This window comes from Macrobrachium nipponense, chromosome 26 (genome assembly GCF_015104395.2).
Source record: "Macrobrachium nipponense isolate FS-2020 chromosome 26, ASM1510439v2, whole genome shotgun sequence".
In the NCBI taxonomy this organism is placed as follows: domain Eukaryota; kingdom Metazoa; phylum Arthropoda; class Malacostraca; order Decapoda; family Palaemonidae; genus Macrobrachium; species Macrobrachium nipponense.
The window spans coordinates 75,646,823-75,669,322 of record NC_087215.1 but is presented as its reverse complement, the minus strand read 5'-3'; the positions used below and the strand labels follow the sequence as shown (position 1 = coordinate 75,669,322).

Sequence of the window (22,500 nt, the reverse complement as noted above, 5' to 3'; positions counted from 1 at the left end):
TATGTGGGTGATGTGTGTGTGATCTAGGCTACAAGGCTGCTGAGGAAGATCTGTACATACAAATAGGTATAGATATACAATATGTAGTGCTGTACAAGAGAGAGAGAGAGAGAGAGAGAGAGAGAGAGAGAGAGAGGAGAGAGAGAGACTTATCACGCTCTGAGTGCTGTACAAAGAGACTGAGACAGAGAAAGGTGAAGAGAACTTGTGAAGTTGACAGATATAGTACAGTATAAACAGACAGAAAGAGAGAGAGAGAGAGAGAGAGAGAGAGAGAGAGAGAGAGAGAGAGAGAGAGAGAGCTGCTACAAATCTACTGTTGCTGCTGCTGCTGCTGCTGCTGCTGCTTTCTGATGCTGTCGCTTCTGCTGTTGAAAAGTCCCAGTCGTGGCCACAGCAGTTTATGATAACAGCGGTCCAGGTGGGTGGTGATGACGTTGGTGGAAGGTACTACAGGTCCCGAAGAGGATAAGGAGGAGGAGGAGGAGGAGGTGGAGTAGTGAGAGGAGAAGGAGGAGGAGGAGGAGGAAAGAGGTGGAGGAGAGTGATCGTCGGGAGGTAAGAGGTAAGAGTGAGAAGGAGACAGCAAGAGGACCCTCTTACAGCAGAGGTACTGGGGAAAGAGGAGGGTCGGGGACAATAGTAGGGGAGTAGGGGGAGGAGCCCTCCCCCCCTGTGGGGGGGCAGGTGGTGACTGGGGTTGGACAGAGAGATCATATGGGCGGAGAGTGAGGTGGAGTGGGCGGTGGGTGAGTACGTACAGCTTGTTTGTGGGCGAGCACTTTGTCCATCCACCACCGGGAGGCTCTGAATTCCTTCTTGCCTCCTCCTCCTCCTCCTCCTCCACCTCCGCCGCTGCCCGCACTGGCGGCGGCGCCGAAGGTCCCGAGGCTATCGGAGGAGGCAGAGGCTGCTGCAGCGGCGGCTGCGACGGTGTCTCCGAAGAATGAACTGGCAGCGGTGGTAGTGCCGTTAGCGGCACTGTTGGCATTCAAACCACTATTGCTGCCGCTACTCCCTAAACCGCCCGCCAACGCCAACTGGCTGCTGCTGCTGCTGCTGCTCCTCACGCCCGCGTCTGGTGTGTGTGAGGTCATGACCCTGCACACGAACGCCGCCCGCACACCCTTCCTCTACGGCCGCACCCAACCCCGCTACCCGCACTACTGCCGACCACAACGCCACCAAATCCTCTTCCTTCCGACGCCAACTTAGGAGTCACGCGAGGGAGCCCGCTGTCGTCGTTTCCCGCCTCACCCCCGCCCCCGCCCCCGCCTTCCCTTTCTAGGGCGCCACCTGGGGGCTCCTCCAGCCCCCGCCCCACCCCCACCCCCATAACCTCCACCCACCCATCCCATGACCTTCCTTCCTTCCTTCTCTCCCATTCCATTCCCATTCTCCAACCCTACATCACCCTCCCTTCACTTCCATTCACATTCCTTACATCAAGTACCTTCTCTCACATTCCCATTCTTCCATTCTACATCCCATATCTCCCATTCCCATTTCCCTTACATTCCCATTCTTCCATTCTACATCCCATATCTCCCATTCCCATTTCCCCCTTACATCCCCCTTCCTTCTCTCACATTCCCGTTCCCATTCCCCCCTCTACATCACCTCCCATATCTCCCATTCCCATTCCAATCGCCCTTGCATTACCCCATGTGCCCACACAAGGGGGCCAAATCTCCTCATTTCCCCATAAGCAAATGATAAGACACAATAACGTCATGCAATATCTTGCAACTAAGCAGACCGAAGACGACTGCAACATGAACAAAAAAATATATATATAATATGAAAAAAAAGAGTAACTTCCGAAAAAAATATTTCCTCTAGATTTCCGTGCAAGCAATCAAGCAGACAACAATACGTGAGAGAGTCACAAAAAAAAACAACCTTGACCGATGGCCGTGTTCTCTCTCTCTCTCTCTCTCTCTCTCTCTCTCTCTCTCTCTCTCTCTCTCTCTCGACCACAAGAACCTCAGCGTGGAACCTCTTCCTCACCTGAGCGTGGAGACGGTCGAGGGACAGCCGAGTTCCACGCAACACGACTCTGCATTGCCACTCACAGATCAATGTCGCCGAGTGTCGAATGTCGAGACGAAAAACAAATTCTAAAAAAATTTACGTAGAAAAAAAGAAAACACTGAAGACCAAAACGCGAAAGAAACAAGTTCACAATCGAGCGAATAAATTCTGTGTTTTCTGGCTCAATGGGTCACAATATGATATTTTCATATTAAAATAAATGAACATACTTACCTGGCAGTTATATATATAGCTGACGTCACAGGGACTTAAGCTATATATATATAACTACCAGGTAAGTTAGATGTTTAAAAACAATCAGTTCACATTGCTAAATGACATAGCATATAAATATCTGTCAATTACTCCAGCCTTATTTTAAACTTGCTTCGTGGTATCATTTCAATCATTTGATCCTGAACATACTGCACCTCTCTGGGGTTTTATTTGTTCACTTTTGAATTTTTTTATTTCCAAGTTTTCGTCTTACATTGCTTCCCAATAATAATATATATATATATAATATATATATATAATATATATATATATACATATATACATGTATATATACATTGTATATATACTTTTATATATTTAAATGTATATATACGTATGTATGTATATATATATATAATATATATATATATATATATATATATATATATAATATACGTATATACTATAGAAAATTCAAAAGTGAAACAAATAAAACCTTGTAGACGTCCAGTACTTTCAGGATAATGATTGAAATGATTATAACCTTAAGTTCCTAAAAAAAAAAAAAAAACAGTCATTTATTGCTCTGAATCATATATGTATCACAACATATGTACTATGTATCATGTCCTGTTTACCTGCGGTACCTGCTGAAAGGACTTAATAAACAAATGCGCCAAAAGTCTCGAAATCAATTTCCGGGCTGATATATCAGTGATGTGTTCTTTGGAAACCACCTTTCAAGAAAGAACTACGACGATCGCCATCACAAAAACGTAGGCTATAGCCATTAGGTAGCTCTAAATTGGATATATTGCAAAGCCGCGATAATCGCAATATAATTGCTATAAAAAGCAATCAACTGAGACCATGAAACAAATAACTTTCAGATAGCCAACAGCGCCTACGTTAGAGAGAGAGAGAGAGAGAGAGAGAGAGAGAGAGAGAGAGAGAGAGAGAGAGAGGGGGGGGGGGGGGGGGAGGGAGGGGGGGGGGGGGGGGGAGTTAAGCTTTCAGGCCCCGTAAAATAAAGGATGAGGCCAAATCAAGACCGAAAATAACAAAGTCGAAGACGTGACTCATCTACAAACGCCTCCAATGTTGTAACCTGGGCATGATCTCAAGGCTTTGATTAAGGACTATAGAACTCAAGGCTTTGATTAAGGACTATAGAACTCAAGGCTTTGATTAAGGACTATAGAACTCACATCAGTGGTTTATAACGAAGCGCATTTTGTCAGTAGAGGATCACTGCTCGATTCAAAAATTACTACTTTTAATATCCAATTCGCTCTGCCTCGGAATTAATATATTTTCATATTTGTTAACTGAGGGGGAATTTTTGAGTTGATAATAATTTTGTCCTCTCGTGGCGTGGGTTCGAACCAGCCCCAAGCGGACAGAGGTGAAGTCAGGACTTCAGTGACCTTATCGATAACTTGTTAGCCCAATCGATAACGTCACTGAAGTCCTGATTTGTCCGCTGGGCGCTGGTCCGAACCCACGAGAGGACGAAATTATCATCAACTAAAAAATCCCCCTTTGGTTAACATATATGAAAATATATTAATTCCGAGGTAGAACGAATTGGATATCATCAAAGGACATTTGTAGCTCGATGCATGTATATGAATCACAGTGATGTGATGAAAATTCATATATATATATTTTATATATATATATGAGAAAATTTCTATTAAATTCTGAGACCATTCTTCGGGAAATCAACACTCAGATCTTTGTAAAAACATTTCTTTTCTTATATCTTAAAGCGTTCATCAATGCTCACTGCAAAAATAGTTTTAAAAAATGACAATCTTAACCTGTATATAAAAATAATAATCAATTATAACAGCAACGTCTTATTCACAAGTTTGCGGCATTAAAAATATCGTAAAAATCGATCGTAATTCAGGAAAGACAGGTTTTTCCTTCCAATATGCAAGCAAAAATTAACAAAGGAAAAATTTGCATAAATATCAAATATGTAAATCATAAACTTGTTCACAGCTAGGCTTTTTAAAGGCTTTGAACGACCCACAAAACAAACAACATGGAATACTTTGCACACTTAATTAAAAAAAATGCATTCGCACACACACACACACACACATATATATATATATTATATATATATATATATATATATATATAATATATATATATATATATATATTTAGAGAGAGCGAGAGAGAGAGAGAGATGAGAGAGAGAGAGAGAGAGAGCCGAGAGATGAGAGAGAGAGAGGAGAGAGAGAACTGTGAACATCGAATGTCTAAAACTGAGATTTTGAAAAGTTTCAGAATATCAAGGAAATGATAAATGGAGAGAGAGAGAGAGAGAGAGAGAGAGAGAGAGAGAGAGAGAGAGAGAGAGAGAGAGAGAGAGAGAGAGCATCGAATGTCTAAACTGACGTTTGGAAAAACTTCAAAATATCAAGGAAATATATTTGAGAGAGAGAGAGAGAGAGAGAGAGAGAGAGAGAGAGAGAGAGAGAGAGAGAGAGAGAGAGAGTCTTAATTATCACGTACCACCCAAGTCAGGCACTATATCTAGCGAACAATTACCACTGTCAACCGGACTTTGATCCAGCAAGCTATACATCACGGTGAGGTTTCATGCTTGCCTGATATCCAATTTCTCCTGCTAGCGATTAATATGATAACCGATGCCATAAACAATCGCCATGCCTTTTCCGTGAGACAAAATAAATCCATGTTTTTAAATTATATGACGCATTTTAAGATTTTCTGTGAGGTTTGGTTATTATTATTATTATTATTATTATTATTATTATTATTATTATTATTATTATTATTATTATTATTCATTATTATTATTATTATCATAAGTTCTGTAATTCAATAATTAATGATTTCTTTGTAGGTTATTAATATTATTATTATTATTTTAAGATGTAATTCAATAATTAATGATTTCTTGGTTGGTTATTATTATTATTATTATTATTATTATTATTATTATTATTATTATTATTATTATTATTATTATTATTATTATTATTATAAGTTCTGTAATTCAATAATTAATGATTTCTTGGTAGGTTGTTGTTGTTATTATTATTATTATTATTATTATTATTATTATTATTATTATTATTATTATCTATATTATTATTGATTATATAATTTCTGTAATTCATAATTAATGATTTCTTGGTTGGTTATTAGGTTATTATTATTATTATTATTATTATTATTATTATTGATTATTATTATTATAATTCGTAATTCATAATAATGTTCTTGGTAGGTTATTCTTAATTAATTAATTAGTATTTCATTATTATTGGTTATCATTATTATTATTATTATTATTATTATTATTATTATTATTATTCATTATTATTATTATTTTATAAGTTCTGTAATTCAATATTAATTATTTGGTTGGTTAGTATTATTCATTATTATTATTATTATTATTATTATTATTATTATTATTATTATTATTATTATAAGATCTGTAATTCAATAATTAATGATTTCTTGGTAGGTTATTATTATTATTATTATTATTATTATTATTCATTATTATTATTATTATCATATTATTATTATTATTAATTATTATTAATTATTATTATAAGTTCTGTAATTCAATAATTAATTATTTCTTGGTTGGTTATTATTATTATTATTATTATTATTATTATTATTATTATTATTATTATTATTGTAAGTTCTGTAATTCAATAATTAATGATTTCTTAGTTGGTTATTATTTTATTATTATTATTATTATTATTATTTATTTATTATTATTATTATTATTATAAGTTCTGTAATTCAGTAATTAATGATCTCTTGGTAAGTTCACCAAGGCGTGATGCGACCTCCAGCTTACTCAGGACACGTGCAAAATTTACCCCTCACGCTAAAGTTGTAAACATTATATTCGTAACTTGAAGTGAAGTGGTCTTCGTAACTGATACTCTTACTTAGTACTACTTATACTGATAACAAGGCTCAAATCAAAAGGACACAAATGAAACAGGTTTATATATTCTCAGTTGTAAGTGGAAACAACATAATTGAGCAGAACAGAAACAGAGCCTGATTTCAATACACCAAATAAATTAAAACGTGATAAACTCTACGGTCAAACAGAGCCTTGTTTCACCAACGAAGATTAAATAGGCATTGTTGTTTAAATAATCATTAACTTAGCAGATTTTTGCTGATAATAATGATTTATTGAAAGAAAACAATGTTTAATTATTCATATACCCATGTGGGGGGGAGCCACGTGACCGGGAGCCACCCCCAACCCCCTCTAAATCCGCCACTGACCAGTACCCTAATAAACGTTCCAGTATGGACTCGTTATATACTGAAATAATTCCACCCAAAATGGCACTAAGTAGATGTCAATTACTTCAAATATGATTAGTTCAACCCAGTTATAATCATAATTAATATGCATTACGGTACTAAACGGTAAATAAAGTGTCTCCAGTACCCCAAGAAAATCGTTCCATGAATATCTGATATAAATAATATCTAAATATTACTATGAACGACGTAATTCGCAAACGAATATTAAAATTGGTATCACGGGGGAGATGGAGATGGTAAGACCTTTCTCAATCAATACACCTACTACGTAGGTTGCAGTACCTTTCTCTCTCTCTCTCTCTCTCTCTCTCTCTCTCTCTCTCTCTCTCTCTCTCTCTCTCTCTCTCATTAACTCCTAATGAGCGAAATGGTACTAAATTTATAATCTCTCTCTCTCATTAAGAGCTCCTGATATGCACAATGGTAATGAATTTACTCTCTCTCCTCTCTCTCTCTCTCTCTCCTCTCTCTCTCTCTCTCTCTCTCTCTCTCTCTCTCATTAAGAGATCCTAATTAGCACAAAAATATAAATTTTTACTCTCTCTCTCTCTCTCTCTCTCTCTCTCCGTCCTATTCTCTCTTCTCATTCTCACTCTCTCTCTCTCTCTACTCTCTCTCTCTGCTCTCTTCTCTCTCTCCTCTCTCTTCTTTTCCTCTCATATAAAAGTGTTTTAAAACAGGATGAAACTGTCTGATACAAGAGAGGCCAAAGCAATAATCATATCCGACGGTGAAATAACACCTGTGCAGGTGATGCCTCTGCTGATCAAGCGAAGAAAAAAAAATAAGAAGAATAATTAGGACAATTAGATAATGAGGCAAAAACCCGGGCTAAGATCCGGTAATGAGGTCAGAAGATTCTTTTATCTCCGGCTTGAGCTCATTTCCAGTTTAATCAGTGTCAGAATCCGCGACTATCAGGCCATCTGCGACGGCCTCGTGGCTCTGGCATTTTCGAGCAACGGCTGAAAATGGACGCAAGAAGAAGAGAAAGGTCAAACAACACAAAACAAGTGAAAAAAAAAACTCTCATCCACGGCTCGTGAAAATCTCACCCGCGCCCCATGAAACTTTGAGCCATGGTGGCCTTTGTTGGTACTTACAGAGCTGCCACAAGTACGATTATGGCTAACTTTATCCTTAAAATAAAATGACTACTACCGAGGCTAGAGGGTTGTCATCTGGAAAGAGTGACGAATGGAGGGTGGGTGATCTACATAACAATTTGCAGCCCTCTAGCCTCAGTAGTGTTTAAGATCTGAGGGCGGAAAGAACAACCGCGGACAGACAAAGCAGGCACAACAGTTTTCTTTTACAGACAACTAAAAAGAGCTACGAGACGAAGGTGGAAAAACAGTATGAGAGGGGAATAAACAACAACGAAGGAAGAGAAAACACTAATAACAGCGACATTCAAGGAAAAATAAAATCATAAAAGAGAAAACCGTGATAAAACAAAAATCACGCGGAATAAATAACGCTGGAGAAAAGGCGGGGGGAAAGGTCACCTTTTCTGGGCCATTTGGATACGTCTTCTGATTTCCTCAAACCCTCTATTATCCAGAATGGTCTTTGTTAACCGCAGGGAACTGGGGTCATGAAAGCTTTGAAGGCATGGAGGTCCGTCAAAGAGGGAGGGAAATGGACGGTTGGATTCACTCTAAACAGATTTCATATTAGGAAAGAAAAACGCCGAACGTTACCTACTGAAAATGCACCACAGACAAGAAATGGAGATAATAACAAAAAAATAGACGAGGAATCTAAAAGAATAAGTAAATTATTTCACATCATAAAACTTCAGAAAGGAACAAAATGGAGTACTTCAAACCTAATTGTTACAAAGCAGGTAAATTATTTCACATCATAAAACTTCAGAAGGAAAGAAATGGAGTACTTCAAACCTAATTGTTACAAAGCAAGTAAGAGGAGAAATAGTCTATCTTGAATCAGTACCTCAAGAAGCTATTTAAATAGCAGACATTCCCTGGAAAGGGCACGGTTTTTTTAAAACCTTCATCTAGAACGGGAGACCATTTTCAAAAACTCCTCTAACATAATTAGTTTATTTTCAAGAAATGTCTATGGATAAGTGGACCAATTTCGTACAGTTCCTATAGGCGAAGTGAAACTATTCCCCCACGATACATTCCTTTACAAAAGGGACCGTTTTCAACGCGTTCCTCCGGACTGGGGGTCATTTTAAAACTCAAAATAAAGGGACGTTTTTCAGAAATTCTTCCAAAAGGCGGCTGACCTCTCCCAAGAAATTTCTTTGGTTAAAAAAATATTCTAGTGACGTCCTTCAGACCAACATCCTATTTTGGGGACATATTTCTGGGGAGGTTACCTTTTCTAGGGGGAATACCTTCACCACCTCTCACTGAATATGACAATGCTTTCGAGAGGTTACTCTGCTTTCTGCTGAGGAATCGAGATATGTTGACTTCAAATACCAATAGGGACAGAGAAGAACAGCGTTCAGGTGTATGGTCAGTATTATATGACAAGTTAAACAGTTTTATTTGATATGACATCACGCATTCAAATTAAACTGGATGTGGGGCGAATCTACTAACGATACTTTTACTGATGAATCCAAAGTAATAAGCAATTAAGAAAATAAATTCCAATTAGACTAAATACTGGCAACCTAAACACACTGAACAAAATAAAACCATATATATATATATATATATATATATATATATATATATATATATATATATATGTGTGTGTGTGTGTGTGTGTGTGTGTGTGTGTGTGTGTGTGTGTGTGTGTGTGTGTAAATTCTTCTGTTAAAACAGGATACGTCTCAAGTATAAAAGACCTATTAAAACACTTCTGGTTTAAAGGTAAGGACACCAAAATATATGGGCCTTTTATACTGGAATATATATATATATATATATATATATCTATATATAATAATATATATATATATATATATATGAAATAGGTATTATGAATATATGGAGTCGGCATTTTCTGGTACTCGGCGGATATTACATCATTCAGCAATTATGCAGGTGCCTACACAGACTGTTTCTGCTGCTCTGTGGGAAGGACAGCAGAATCTCAGCAGCTCAGGAGATCAGAGAAGCGAGTGTGTCGGAACATTTTTGCTGTCCTCATCACTGGTTCTCACGGAGGCGAGGCAAGAGATTTCGTAATCAAGAATTCATCATTTTTGGAGGTGGCGCAATCACCAAAAGAGTGTCGAATCAGCTCAGCTCGCTTATAAGCATAGTAGGTGACCAAGGGCATGGAGATCACGCGTGTTTGTGCACGGCCGGAATTTGATAACACTTCCGATCTGGTTTTGATCAGTCTCGTGGGTGGGAGATTATAACCATACGTACGTACATAAGTGCGTGAGAGTCTGTTCCACTATATGATAAGGGAGATGAGAAGCAGTTGGGCAATTGCACCCGCTACAGTCGGTATAGACTTTTTTTTTTTAGCGTGTTCGTTTGCTGCTGAAATGGATAAGCATACTCACATTTATGCCCGATTGCATCTTTGTCTTTTTACATCTTAAACATTTATTTCAGAAGTTTTATACCAGGAGAACTGATTACTATTACTTTTATTTTATTTGCAATTTATTTTTGTGGGATTCCTTCTTTCCCAGATGGATCTGGTAGGTAATCTAAAAAAAATAAAAATTTAAAAATTTTCTCCAAAAAAACAAAAAACAAATTTAAATCTCAAAAAAAAAAAAAAAAAAAAAAAAAAAAAAAAAGAAAGGGAGGGGTACTTAAGACTTGACTGTGACTGGTATATTTTTTCCTTTTGGCCTGGGAGAATTCTTGTGATTTATTGTGTATTGGACTAAGGTTTAAAGATGCTTAGCTGTTGGAGAGAAAGGGATGTGTGGACGGGTTTTGGTCCAATCCCCGGGTTTATTTAGGGTTCCTATTCGAGTTATTTTTTGTTTCTCATCGTGATTTATGCTACTTTCAGAATTTGGCTCACTTACCTAATCGGTTGCTCTTTACAAATACAATGTCTTTTTTGATAATCATGGTTCTGATTTAGAGACCTTGGGTAATTATTAATTGTGGGTCATCAAGAGAGAGAGAGAGAGAGAGAGAGAGAGAGAGAGAGAGAGAGAGAGAGAGAGGGTAACAGAATTTGGTTGCACTACTCCAAATGCCGACAGGTTGAATTGTCACACTGCAAAATACTGTTCATCAAAACAACTCAAATAATGAAAAAATAAAGACAAAAATAAAATTCTATAATACACAGAGATCGTACATCATTTCAATTCAGAATTACTGTACACCCTGAGAAACTGACCAACAAAAACTGGCCAACAAAAGCCACGGAAATCACACCATGGCGACCTTCGCACCCAAACTTCCAATACGATCGAACTCTCCTGGAACCACTCGAATTAGTGGGCTTCGAATAACAGTTATCCGGCGACGTTTAAGGGAATTATCGTACATTCATTTCCACCTCGGGCACGGCACTCTGGCACGCCACGTCACGTGAGAGATACTTACAAAACTCCTCTGAGAAAGTTCTACAGCAGAGGGGGGAGTCATTGCCTCTCTTTTAATCTCATATTCGGTGGAGGCTTCCTTTAGGAGGGAGTGGCCATTTTGGCCCCGCCCAGCGGAATAATAATAATAATAATAATAATAATAATAAATAACACTTGAGGCAACCTCGGTCCCCCACTCTCTCTCTCTCTCTCTCTCTCTAGGCACAGAAACTAGTGGGTTACACAAAGAGGCAGTTCAAATACAGAAACAAGGAAACGGTGCTGCAGCTCTACACATCAATAGTTTAGACCTCATATTGTATATGCAGTACAGTTTTGGTCACCAACACTAAAAAAGACATAAATAGATTAGAAGGAGTACAAGCAAGAGCCACAAAGTTAATTCCATCCATCAGGCAAATAGGTTACCGAAGACGACTAAAGAGCCTGAACATGTAAGGCTTAGAAACACGACGATTGCGAGGACAACTAATAGAAACATTCAAAATTCTGAAAGGCATAACAAAAGTAGACAGTAACCTACTTACGTTAAACGAAAACCCGACAAAAAATAATGGATGGAAACTAGAACTGAAGAGATACAACACATCCCATTGTGGGAACTTCTTCACTACGAGATAAGTGACACGTGGAAGTAAAACTGCCACCAGAAGTTGTAAACGGCAACAGTGTGGAAGAGTTTAAAACGAAGCTAGACATCAGGACATTGTGAATGAACAGTAAAACCTGCTCCTACAGATGAGTGAGCACACGATGTCTCCTCGGATGGACTAACAAGTCTTTGAGACATCCTGATCCTTGTAACTCCTTGTAACTCACTCTCTCTCTCTCTCTCTGAAACAGGCACATCCACATACATACACATACTCTATCTCTCATATACACACACGCACAACAAACAAACATGTTCTCTCTCTCTCTCTCTCTCTCTCTCTCTCTCTCTCTCTCTCTCTTTTATACACACACGCACACACAAACAAACGTGTTCTCTCTCTCTCTCTTCTCTCTCTCTCTCTCTCTTTGTCTCAGTCTTTCTCATAGTTATGTACACACATACACACACATTTTCTCTCTCTCTCTCTATCTCTCATATACACACGCAACAAACAAACATGTTCTCTCGTCTCATCTCTCTCTCGTCTCCTCTCCTCGTCTCTTCTTCTCTCTCTCCTCCTTTTGTCTCAGTCCCTCTCTCCATACGTACACGCAACACACACATTCATTCTCTCTCTCTTTACTCTCTCTCTCTCTCTCTCTCTCTCTCTCTCTCTCTCTCTCTCTCTCTCTCTCAGAGCAATGTCTCCGTACTTGAAACCTACCAGCTCTTCCTTCTTACCTAATGACGACGACGATGTGTAGTCCCCGAACGAACGAAGACCTTCCCTAGCCGCCAATATAAAAAGCCGATTCGAGGGAGGGAAGGAATCTTTCCCCTTTAATGACAAAGATTAACTCTAAGCCCTTTGTGCTTACGACGGTAAATTGAGCAGATATTAATACATTGGTATATAAGTAAGCGTGTGTGTTTGAGAGAGAGAGAGAGAGAGAGAGAGAGAGTAGAGTCAAATGAAAACCAAAGGGACGCACCAGTTAAAAACTATATAATAGTTCAAAGACGAAAAAAAAACAAAAGGAATAATAACTCAGAAGGAAAGACCTATGAGAGCAAAACCAGAGGGAAAACCAAAATGGGAAAATCGAAGGGGGAACCAAAGGGAAAAAAACCCAAAGGGTAAAACTAAGATGGGAAACCAAAGGAAATCCACAGGCCGATAAAACCAAATTGGTTAACCCAAAGGGGAAACTAAAATGGGAAAACCAAAGAGATAACAAGCAAAATGGTTAAACCAAGCGGGGGGAAAGACCAAAATGGGAAACCAAAATAGAATAAAGCCAAATTAGTTAAACCAAAGGGGATAAAGCCAAAATGCTTAAACCAAGGGGGGAGGGAAATCAAGATGGAAAAACAAAACCAAAATAGAATAAACTCAAATTGGTTTGACCAAAGGGGATAAACCCAAATTGGTTCAACCAAAGGGATAAAGCCAAATTGGTTAAACCAAAGGAGATAAAACCAAATTGGTTCAACCACAGGGATGAACCCAAATTGGTTAAAACCAAAGGGAAAAAACCAAATGGGAAATCCAAAGAGAAAAACCAAAATGGACAAACGTAAGGGAAAGAGCTCTATACACATGAGCAATATAATAAACAAATCCAGTGATCTTCCAAGACAAGAACAGATTCCAAGAGAGAGAGAGAGAGAGAGAGAGAGAGAGAGAGAGAGAGAGAGAGAGAGAATTAAACGGAAAAACGCATGCCAAAAAGAGGAGAAGGGTAATAAGAGGCTAAACTCTTGATTAAATGGAAAAGGGATGAACGCACGACCTTCCTTCCGTGGGGTTCCAGAGCCCCAACGTTAAAAAAAAAAAATGTGATTAATATACCAGGAAGGTACGAGCGCGGTTAAATTGTGAACAAGGGGGAACGGGGGATAAAAAAGGATGCCAATAATAGCACGAGAGAGAGAGAGAGAGAGAGAGAGAGAGAGAGAGAGAGAGAGAGAGAGAGAGAGAGCAGGTATTAAGGATAAACAAAACAAGAGCGCCTTCGTTTTGGTACGTATTGCTAACGTACAGATGGCTATACAGAAGTCATTAAATATATTTGTGTTCTTACCAGAGTTAAGCAAATATGTCCGTACACACATACGCAAATACATAAAAAAAACATGATGAAAAATAAACAAGGGCATACATAGAAGTAAGCCACAAGCAAAGTGAAGTCATACATTCGTCAAACATTATCAAAACATACACAACTATACGCATACACAAAAAGACTTAAATCCAAGCAAACAATAAGCAACTATAACATACAAAATCAGTCACGTTCATACGTAAACACGCAAACAAGCAAAGTTAGTGCAAGGCAAAAGAACGCACCCCCTTCTACATTATTACCACTTCCTGAATGGAGGAAAATGAGAAGGCAGTTTCTTTAGCGTAATGCTTGGGGTTGAAGGCGGGGATGGCAATACTGCATTAATTGTATAACAGCAATAATGTTCCCAACAGCAATTTTCCCTAACGACAGGTCAGTCACACAATATTCCTCACAGTTCACATCTGCTGAAGAACTTAAGTCATGTCTCAGCTGTTGCACCGACATTCATAATTCCCTAGATTATATATTTATAACATATATATAAAAGCTTGATGGTGTGTAATACAATGTGCTGGAACCTGGCGCTGCTCGTCATGTCTACCCTATCCTCCTGATCCCCTACCTACCCCGCCTGCACCAGGGCCGGACAAACAGGTTTGAAAGAGGAAGGTGGATGTGTCATGTCTTCCCTACCCTCCCGTTCCCCTACTAACCCCTCCCCACCCGGGGCGGACAAACAATGATGATCCACTCAGATTTTAATATAAATATATATATATATATATATATATATATATGAACACATGGGAACGTGTTCCACAAAAATACATTTCCGACTCACATCGGGAGCGAACCCTGGTCATTCAAGTGAGAGTCCAGGGTGTTAACAATTCCTCCACACATGACATAATAGATATTTAAACCTAACTACTCCGCACCTGGTATTCTTCCGAGATGCATACTGGTATTGCACCAGACCCCCTTTTTTTTTTTTTTTTTTGCCATGTCCCTAGGTTAGGTTAGGTTGGGTGTTAAGTTGGTTAGAAAAAAAAAAAAAAAAAGCAACCCGCAAGTAATTTGGGTGCGGGAACATAATGAGATTGTTTTTAGGAAGAATCTTTGGTTAGTTTTTGTTAGTTTTTAAGGTATGACGTCCCAACTATTTCAGCGAAGGTCCAGTACCCGGTTGCAACGAATTTGGCCAAACTTCCCGACCCATCAGCGCTCAAGTTGCTAACAACTCATTTGGCTTACAGCTTTCACCGTGAAATATGATGGAAATGAACACATGGCAACGATAAACTTGTTTGTTTGTTTGTATGGTGTTTTTACGTTGCATGGAACCTTTGGTTATTCAGCAACGGGACCAACGGCTTTACGTGACTTCCGAACCACGTCGAGAGTGAACTTCTATCACCAGAAATACACCTCTCACACACCTCAACAGAATGCCCGAGAATCTAACTTTTTTCTGTCATTTCCCCCTGCACCCAGTTCGGCCATCCAGATTTCCCCCTTCATGTGTATGAAGGAAAGATTAGTTAAAACACACTGTGACTATTTACTAATTTATCTTTCAAATGTACAAACATACTGATAAACAGGCTCTCTCTCTCTCTCTCTCTCTCTCTCTCTCAGACGAGAGTAAATCCATCAGAGATTTTTTTGGTTATTAGGTAATGTAATCGTTTCCCCGCCCTGGTAGCTTCAAATTTCCCCCCAAGGGGGTGAAATTTTCCCAGTTTGGGAACCACTGATCCAAGGTATTAGCAACGCCGATGACTTGTCTCTCTTTACAGGTTGATATCGCTTTACTCATATCGCCCTGATCTATTAAAAAAAATATTCCATAATGGATACAGACGGATCAAAAGGCGCGCCTGAGCTATAAAAGGTAACCAAAAAAAAACATCTGCACAAACCAAACGTAATTTCCCACGGCTAACTCAAAATTACATAAATTATACAGTTAATGCCATCATCAATAATAATAATTGCTCTAATTACATGTATTTTTTTACCGTGGATTTTCTTTTTTCTTGAGAAAATGATAGATGATGGAATATCAAAGTCTAATTTAGTAGAGAAAACACAGTAACAGCATCGTTTTAAAACAATTATAATATATATATATATATATATATATATATATAAATATACACCTAAAAGAATAAACAATAAAACGGAACAAAATAAATATAAAACGATACATAGCTGACCTTCAATCACAGGCGACATAGAAACATACTTGGAACAGGATGCATTGTTGAGTTTAAAAAGCTAATCAAATTCTCTCTCTCTCTCTCTCTCTCTCTCTCTCTCTCTCTCTCTCTCTCTCTCTCTCTCTGGAGATGAATACACAGATATATTTGCAAGAAATATAAAAATCATAGTCTCTCTCTCTCTCTCTCTCTCTCTCACGGAACAATCTATTTTCTGACGAGAAAGACAACATATTTGACCAAGCCATTTTCCTTGCAAATAAGCGTGTCGTGTTTACCACGCAGGGTCAAAACATATGATTTACCTTCACCACGCACTAATCATTTTTTCTTCTAAGGTCATCCTTAGGAGATGAGAGAGAGAGAGAGAGAGAGAGAGAGAGAGAGAGAGAGAGAGAGAGAGAGAGAGAGAGAGAGAGAGAGAGAGAGAGAGAGAGAGAGGTGGACGATGCTTTCATTACAAGATTAATATAATATATGCCGTTTTGTAGTTTTGGTGTATAGACTGCTATTATTATCATTGTTGTTGTTGTAAAAAAATAATAATAATAATAATAATAATAATTATTATTATTATTATTATTATTATTATTATTATTATTATTAATATTCTATATTATTATTTTATTATATTAATATTTTTATTACCATTATTATTATTATTTTTGGTAGTAGCAGTAGTAACATTATAATTTTTTTCTTCGAAGGTCATCCTAACGAAATGAGAGAGAGAGAGAGAGAGAGAGAGAGAGAGAGAGAGAGAGAGAGAGAGAGAGAGAGAGAATCGCACTCTAAAATCAACCAAGACGCTCCTCCTCTCGTGACATGACTATTCATCTTTAATAATTTCGATAAAAAATTTCCTTCGTTCGCGTGTAATCTTTTCGAGAATATTTTTGATTAATATTTTTTTCTCTCTCCCTGACCGAGTGCCCGGATGAGTAATTTGGGTTGGGGGGGGGAGGGGGGCCGGCTAGGAGGTGCCACACGTGACGCCTATAATCAAGAATCACAATCAACTGACATAATTTAGTACTTGTATGTACCATACTAAGTACATATAACGATTGTATGTATGTATGTATGTGATATATATTATATATATATATATATATATATATATATATATATATATATATATATATATATATATATATACTCTGTCCAGGATTCAAACTTGTCTCCCCCTGGGTTTGACATAGATAATATGGAATCACGGATAACTCACAGTCATTTCTACATCAACCGAAATGGCGCTATCTATCTCTAGGGAGATAGATCCGTGTAAGTTACTCTCTCCCGATACAATGAATTCGAACTAGTTCGTTATTTCCGGCGTGCTGTCTCAGAATATGGACGGTTATATGTGATTTAGTGACAACCCTACACACACACACACACACACACACACACACACACACACACACTTTGACTGGGGAATAACCCTTAACCCAAAGAGAAATGTATACGGAGATGTCATCTGCGGTGGCCATGATTGAAATCTACTATAGTATGCCTTTTGGACCTGATACAGAAATGACAATGACCTGTCACTTCAGCCAACACAACAGACGGATAAGGACATATCACGCATACTTGTGTGTGTGTGTGTGTGTGTGTGTGTGTGTGTGTGTGTAAGACCTTGCTGCTAATTTACATGACTTTCCATGTACCACGAAGACAGTCCCGCGTAATTTAGAACTAAGAGAAAAACACAGGAATCCATGGCCTGGAAAATTCAACTTCGTGCAGTGAAGACTTGATCAACATCATCAAACTAGACTCTATATATTCCCTAAGTCTAAATTTACCCGAAGAAGAAGAAGAAGAAGAGAAAGAAAAGATAAGCTCAAATCCGTAACAATGGTAAACGTTCGTGAGGTTGATTGGAACAAGTAAACATGGCCGAGTTCACGTGAAGAAATCATATCGAAATCATGCATGCGATTGGTCCAGAGAGGAGGAGAGTTCAGTCACTCGCTCGCTCATTGTGACCCACTGCCCTCTCCCAGCAGAACCAAAAGCTGTAGGACAGTTTTCAGTTTGAATCTTGGAAATGGAATGGAAATGGAATAAAGAGTTTAGGCCAAAAGGTAAGTATACCTTATTAGTTTAACCAGACCACTGAGCTGATTAACAGCTCTCCTAGGACTGGTCCGAAGGATTAGATTTTTTTTCACGTGGCTTAGAACCAATTGGTTACCTAACAACGGGACCTACATCTTATTGTGGGATCCGAACCACACTATATCGTGAAATGAATTTCTAATCACCAGAGAGAAATTTCTCTGCAAATAACTAGTACCTTATATCGCAACAAATCAAATGAAACCTACGCGTAGGACTGAGTATCATTCTTTAATTAGCAATAACGTACTGGTGGAGCTTACAACACCCGCTACGGGGCAAATTGAGGGCATCAGTGGGTCTTAGTAAGCCTAGCAACAGACAGGGAGTGTCTGGTGTAAGCGCCAATGAAGTGAAGAATTAAAATGAAAAAACGCTATCAAGTTCAATTTTTTTATTTCCTTTTAAAACAGAATACTTGAAGAGTTCCAAAAAGATTTTTGGTGGTAATCCCTACAGGAACGCCAAAAATTGAATGAATCGTACAAAGTAGAGTTGGCTAGGCCGAAAAATTGAAAAAAAAAAAAAAAAAAATATTAAAGAAGAACTTCACATCAAAAAATATTTGTATCATATCATTCACCTTGGGTAGTTCCCCATCACTTGTTAGCATACTGCTCAGTGTTGTAGTACAAAATATATAAGTATTACATAAGAAAGAGGCCACTGTAAGCACACGTACTAACTTCCAATTAAAATAAGTTTAATATCAATTCTATTTACTGGATCAAAACTTAAGATATTGACCTTTATCCACTGTATTTAATATTCACACACTAAATAATCCATCGGTGAACCATTACCAATATACAAGTGAACATAAATTATTACACTGTACATTATGCTTGATATTAAAATATAATTCATATTATGTGTATATATGTTGTATGTTTTATATATATATATATATATATATATATATATATATATATATGTATGTGTGTGTGTGTGTATATATATATATATATATAATATATATATATATATATATATATATATATACATACATATTATATGAGTATAAATATACATATATAATATATAAAAAGCTCTTTATAAAGAAATGGTGCACATTTTCTTCCTGAACGAACCATATTATCTCATGAGAGAGAGAGAGAGAAGAGAGAGAGAGAGAGAGAGAGAGAGAGAGAGAGACCCCATACATGTCTAGTTAGGCTCAGTCGGTTGCTACCACGCGATAATCGAGCGTTTGTACTACAATCTTATAATTTACGTAAGAAGTTTCTTTCAAAGTTTACGCTTCAAGGGCAGTTATCGACAGCAAGAATCATAGCTGGCATAAGGCCAGTAAAATTTCAAAAGAACAGCGTTGCATGATTTTGATATAATCATTTCCATTACAAAAAACAAATTACTGTAATATATACATGGGAACTAAACCGCAAATTATTTTCGCCAATAACCAAGCTTAGTAGACAATTCGCTTTACAAAGTAAAAACTTCGGCGCAACCGACTTTCCTGTACATCGTTTAAAACCATCAGCTACATTCGGTCACCAGCAGTGTTTCACTTCTGTCCCATGCCTACCAAAAAGCTGCTGCCAGATGCACGATCCATCGCTAAATTAAAACTTTAATAAAATGAAAACTGCTGAGGCTAGAGGGTTGCAATTTGGTATGTTTGATGATTGGACGGTGGACGATCAAAATACCATTTTTCAGCCCTCTAGCCTCAGTAGTGTTTTAGATCTGAGGGCGGACAGAAAAAGTGCAGAAGGACGGACGGACAAACCGAGCACAATAGTATTCTTTTAGACAGCTAAAAAGGCAAAAACGAATAAAAGGAAAAATACTATAAAGAAAGCATATTTACCAAGGCTAAGACGAGATCATCCAGGCGGCCATAAAAAGCGACCATAAAAGATTATGGTTTGATTTCTCGTCAAAAGACAAAGGCTGGAGTTGCCAGGGTCCCATTAAAAAAAAAAAAACAAAAAAAAAAAAAAAAAAAGGAAAGCGACTGTAGTTCAAAAAGAGTTTGCAATCGATGCCTAAACCGCCCACGTTATGTAAACTGAACTAGACTGAAGCTCCGTTTCCTATTCATAAAATTCATAAGGGAAGAAGACGGGCTGAAAGGTAGCCTATATATATATATATATATATATATATATATATATATATATATATATATATATATATATATATTTATATATTGCAGTTCAAAATTTAATGTTTAATCGTAAACCGTAATGTTTTAAGTTTTAAAAATACATTATAAACAACAACAAAAATTACGATATACCATTATCATTAATTATAATGATTATGAATTTTTTAAAAATAACAGTACTGATTATCAGTATTCATCTACCAATAATAATAATAATAAAAATAATAATAATAATAATAATACTAATAATAATAATAATAATAATAAGGTAATTACGGTAAATGGAAATACTCCTTCGGATAAATCCTGTCCAACAGAAATTACAAATTCCAGAGTGACCCTGAAACTTCGGAAACAATTTTAAAATCCAGGGAACAAGTGACAGAAAACGGGACACGCCTGTCATTTTGCACCGGTAACTCTGAAAATTTAGTTACACAAGCTCTCTCTCTCTCTCTCTCTCTCTCTCTCTCTTCTCTCTCTTCTCTCTCTCTCTCCTACGGAATGATTTTTCAGTTGTTAAATAATATCCTTGCAAAAATACTTCAACCTATAAAAATATATTCTCTCCTTTGAGTAAATCAAACAAGAATGTTAGGCCAAAATCTCTCTCTCTCTCTCTCTCTCTCTCTCTCTCTCTCGGAATGACTTTTAGTGAGTTAAAGTTAAATATATCCTTGCAGAAATACTTCAACCTATAAAAATATAAAAATATTCACTCCTGTAAGAAAATCAAACAAGAACGTTAGGCCATACATTCTCTCTCTCTCTCTCTCTCTCTCTCTCTCTCTCTCTCTCTCTCTCTCTCTCTCTCTCTCTCTCTCTGTAACACACACAAACACACACACAAACCTTTCAGGTAAGTTAAGTTAAAGTTAATCGATCAAAATTAAGACCAAATCTTAATTCTATCTGATTTTTGAAAGTTCTTATATGATAGACACCACAACGACTCGAGAAAATGAATTTAAACTTGAAAAAACAACAACAGCACCAAATCAGTCACAAGAACTACAGTACCGACATTGCTAAACAAGTCTTTAACGTGGGTCACTTTATATAAAAAAAAAAAAAAAAAAAAAAAAAAAGTTGCTACCTTATTCGTATTGCCTTCAATTCCTACGAACGATTCCCCAGACATCACAGTCATTCAATCAAACGACCCTTTCCAGAACCAAGATTTAGCAACTACGTCATTCAGAGATGAGATGAAGAAACTGATCCGCAAGAGAATGTTTAAACGGTACTACTTTGTCATATCTACGCGTCATATCCGAGGTGCCATAGTAGATTCACATCAACCGTGCATCTATTGTCTAGGCCAGTCCCTTTCGACGCTCCTGATTGGCCGTTGGTAAGCCAATCACAGGGTTGGAAACTCTCAGTCTCTCGAGAGAGTTCGCATAGGCAGGATGTTTGCTCCACCTCTCCTGAGGGACACTTTTGAAAGACTTATCCCTCAGGAGGAGTGGAACATATATCCTGCCTACGTGAATTCTCTCGAGAGAGGCTGATAGTTTCCAGTCCTGTGAGTGGCTTATCAACAGCCAATCAGGAGCGTCGTAAGGGACTGGCCTAGACATCAGATGCACCGGTGATGTGAAACTACTATGGTACTAAACATGGCGGAAGCTCAATGGGAGGCCGAGTTTAGTACTAGCCCCTCGGGAATCAAAGGACTATATACACCCATTTCTATATTGTGTACTGGACAGACTATATCAATAAATAATGTCTCTGATCGGTGAGGTTCATCCAAAAGAAACTTGTTTTATTCAGCAACATTATTCACAGTACCGATATAATAAATTGCTGCGCGTGAACTTGAAGGAAAAGAAATATAATATTCATACATGAATGGAAATACAATGCCCCAAGGTAAAGGTACAAGAAAATTAAATATATATATAAGTGAAAAGAAAAAAGTAGGCTCATAACTGGAAAAATAAACATACCGACGGTTGGCAAAAAAAATAATAATAATAAAATATATAAAAAAGTAAAAAATAAATGACTTGAGATGTAGCCTTAGCATTGTCCACGCCGAGGTCTATATAGATTTGGCCACGAATAGCCATTTTTCCCATACGGTCTGGTGATAGTCTGGGTCTTTCCAGGTACCTCAAATGTAAAGAATTTGCAAGTAGACGCACCACTCCAATAAAATATCCACTGGTGCTAAAACACCCAGAAGTGATGTTCGCAAATCTTTCAAAACTGCTCCGA

At 37.5% G+C, this 22,500-nt stretch overlaps 1 protein-coding gene across 5 annotated transcripts in view; it reads right to left on the bottom strand.

Annotated features, from left to right (window-relative positions):
• LOC135200451 (cystathionine beta-synthase-like) overlaps positions 1-22,500 on the bottom strand; it is a 189,514-nt gene that overhangs the window by 84,936 nt on the left and 82,078 nt on the right. The window contains exon 1 of one of the 5 annotated variants that reach the window (XM_064229104.1): positions 762-1,112. The exons of the other annotated variants lie outside the window; for them this stretch is intronic. Coding sequence (XP_064085174.1) covers positions 762-1,097 — 336 coding nt within the window. The 5' untranslated portion in view covers positions 1,098-1,112. Of the gene's footprint in view, positions 1-761; positions 1,113-22,500 lie in introns of those variants that run through there. 5 annotated transcript variants of the gene reach the window in all.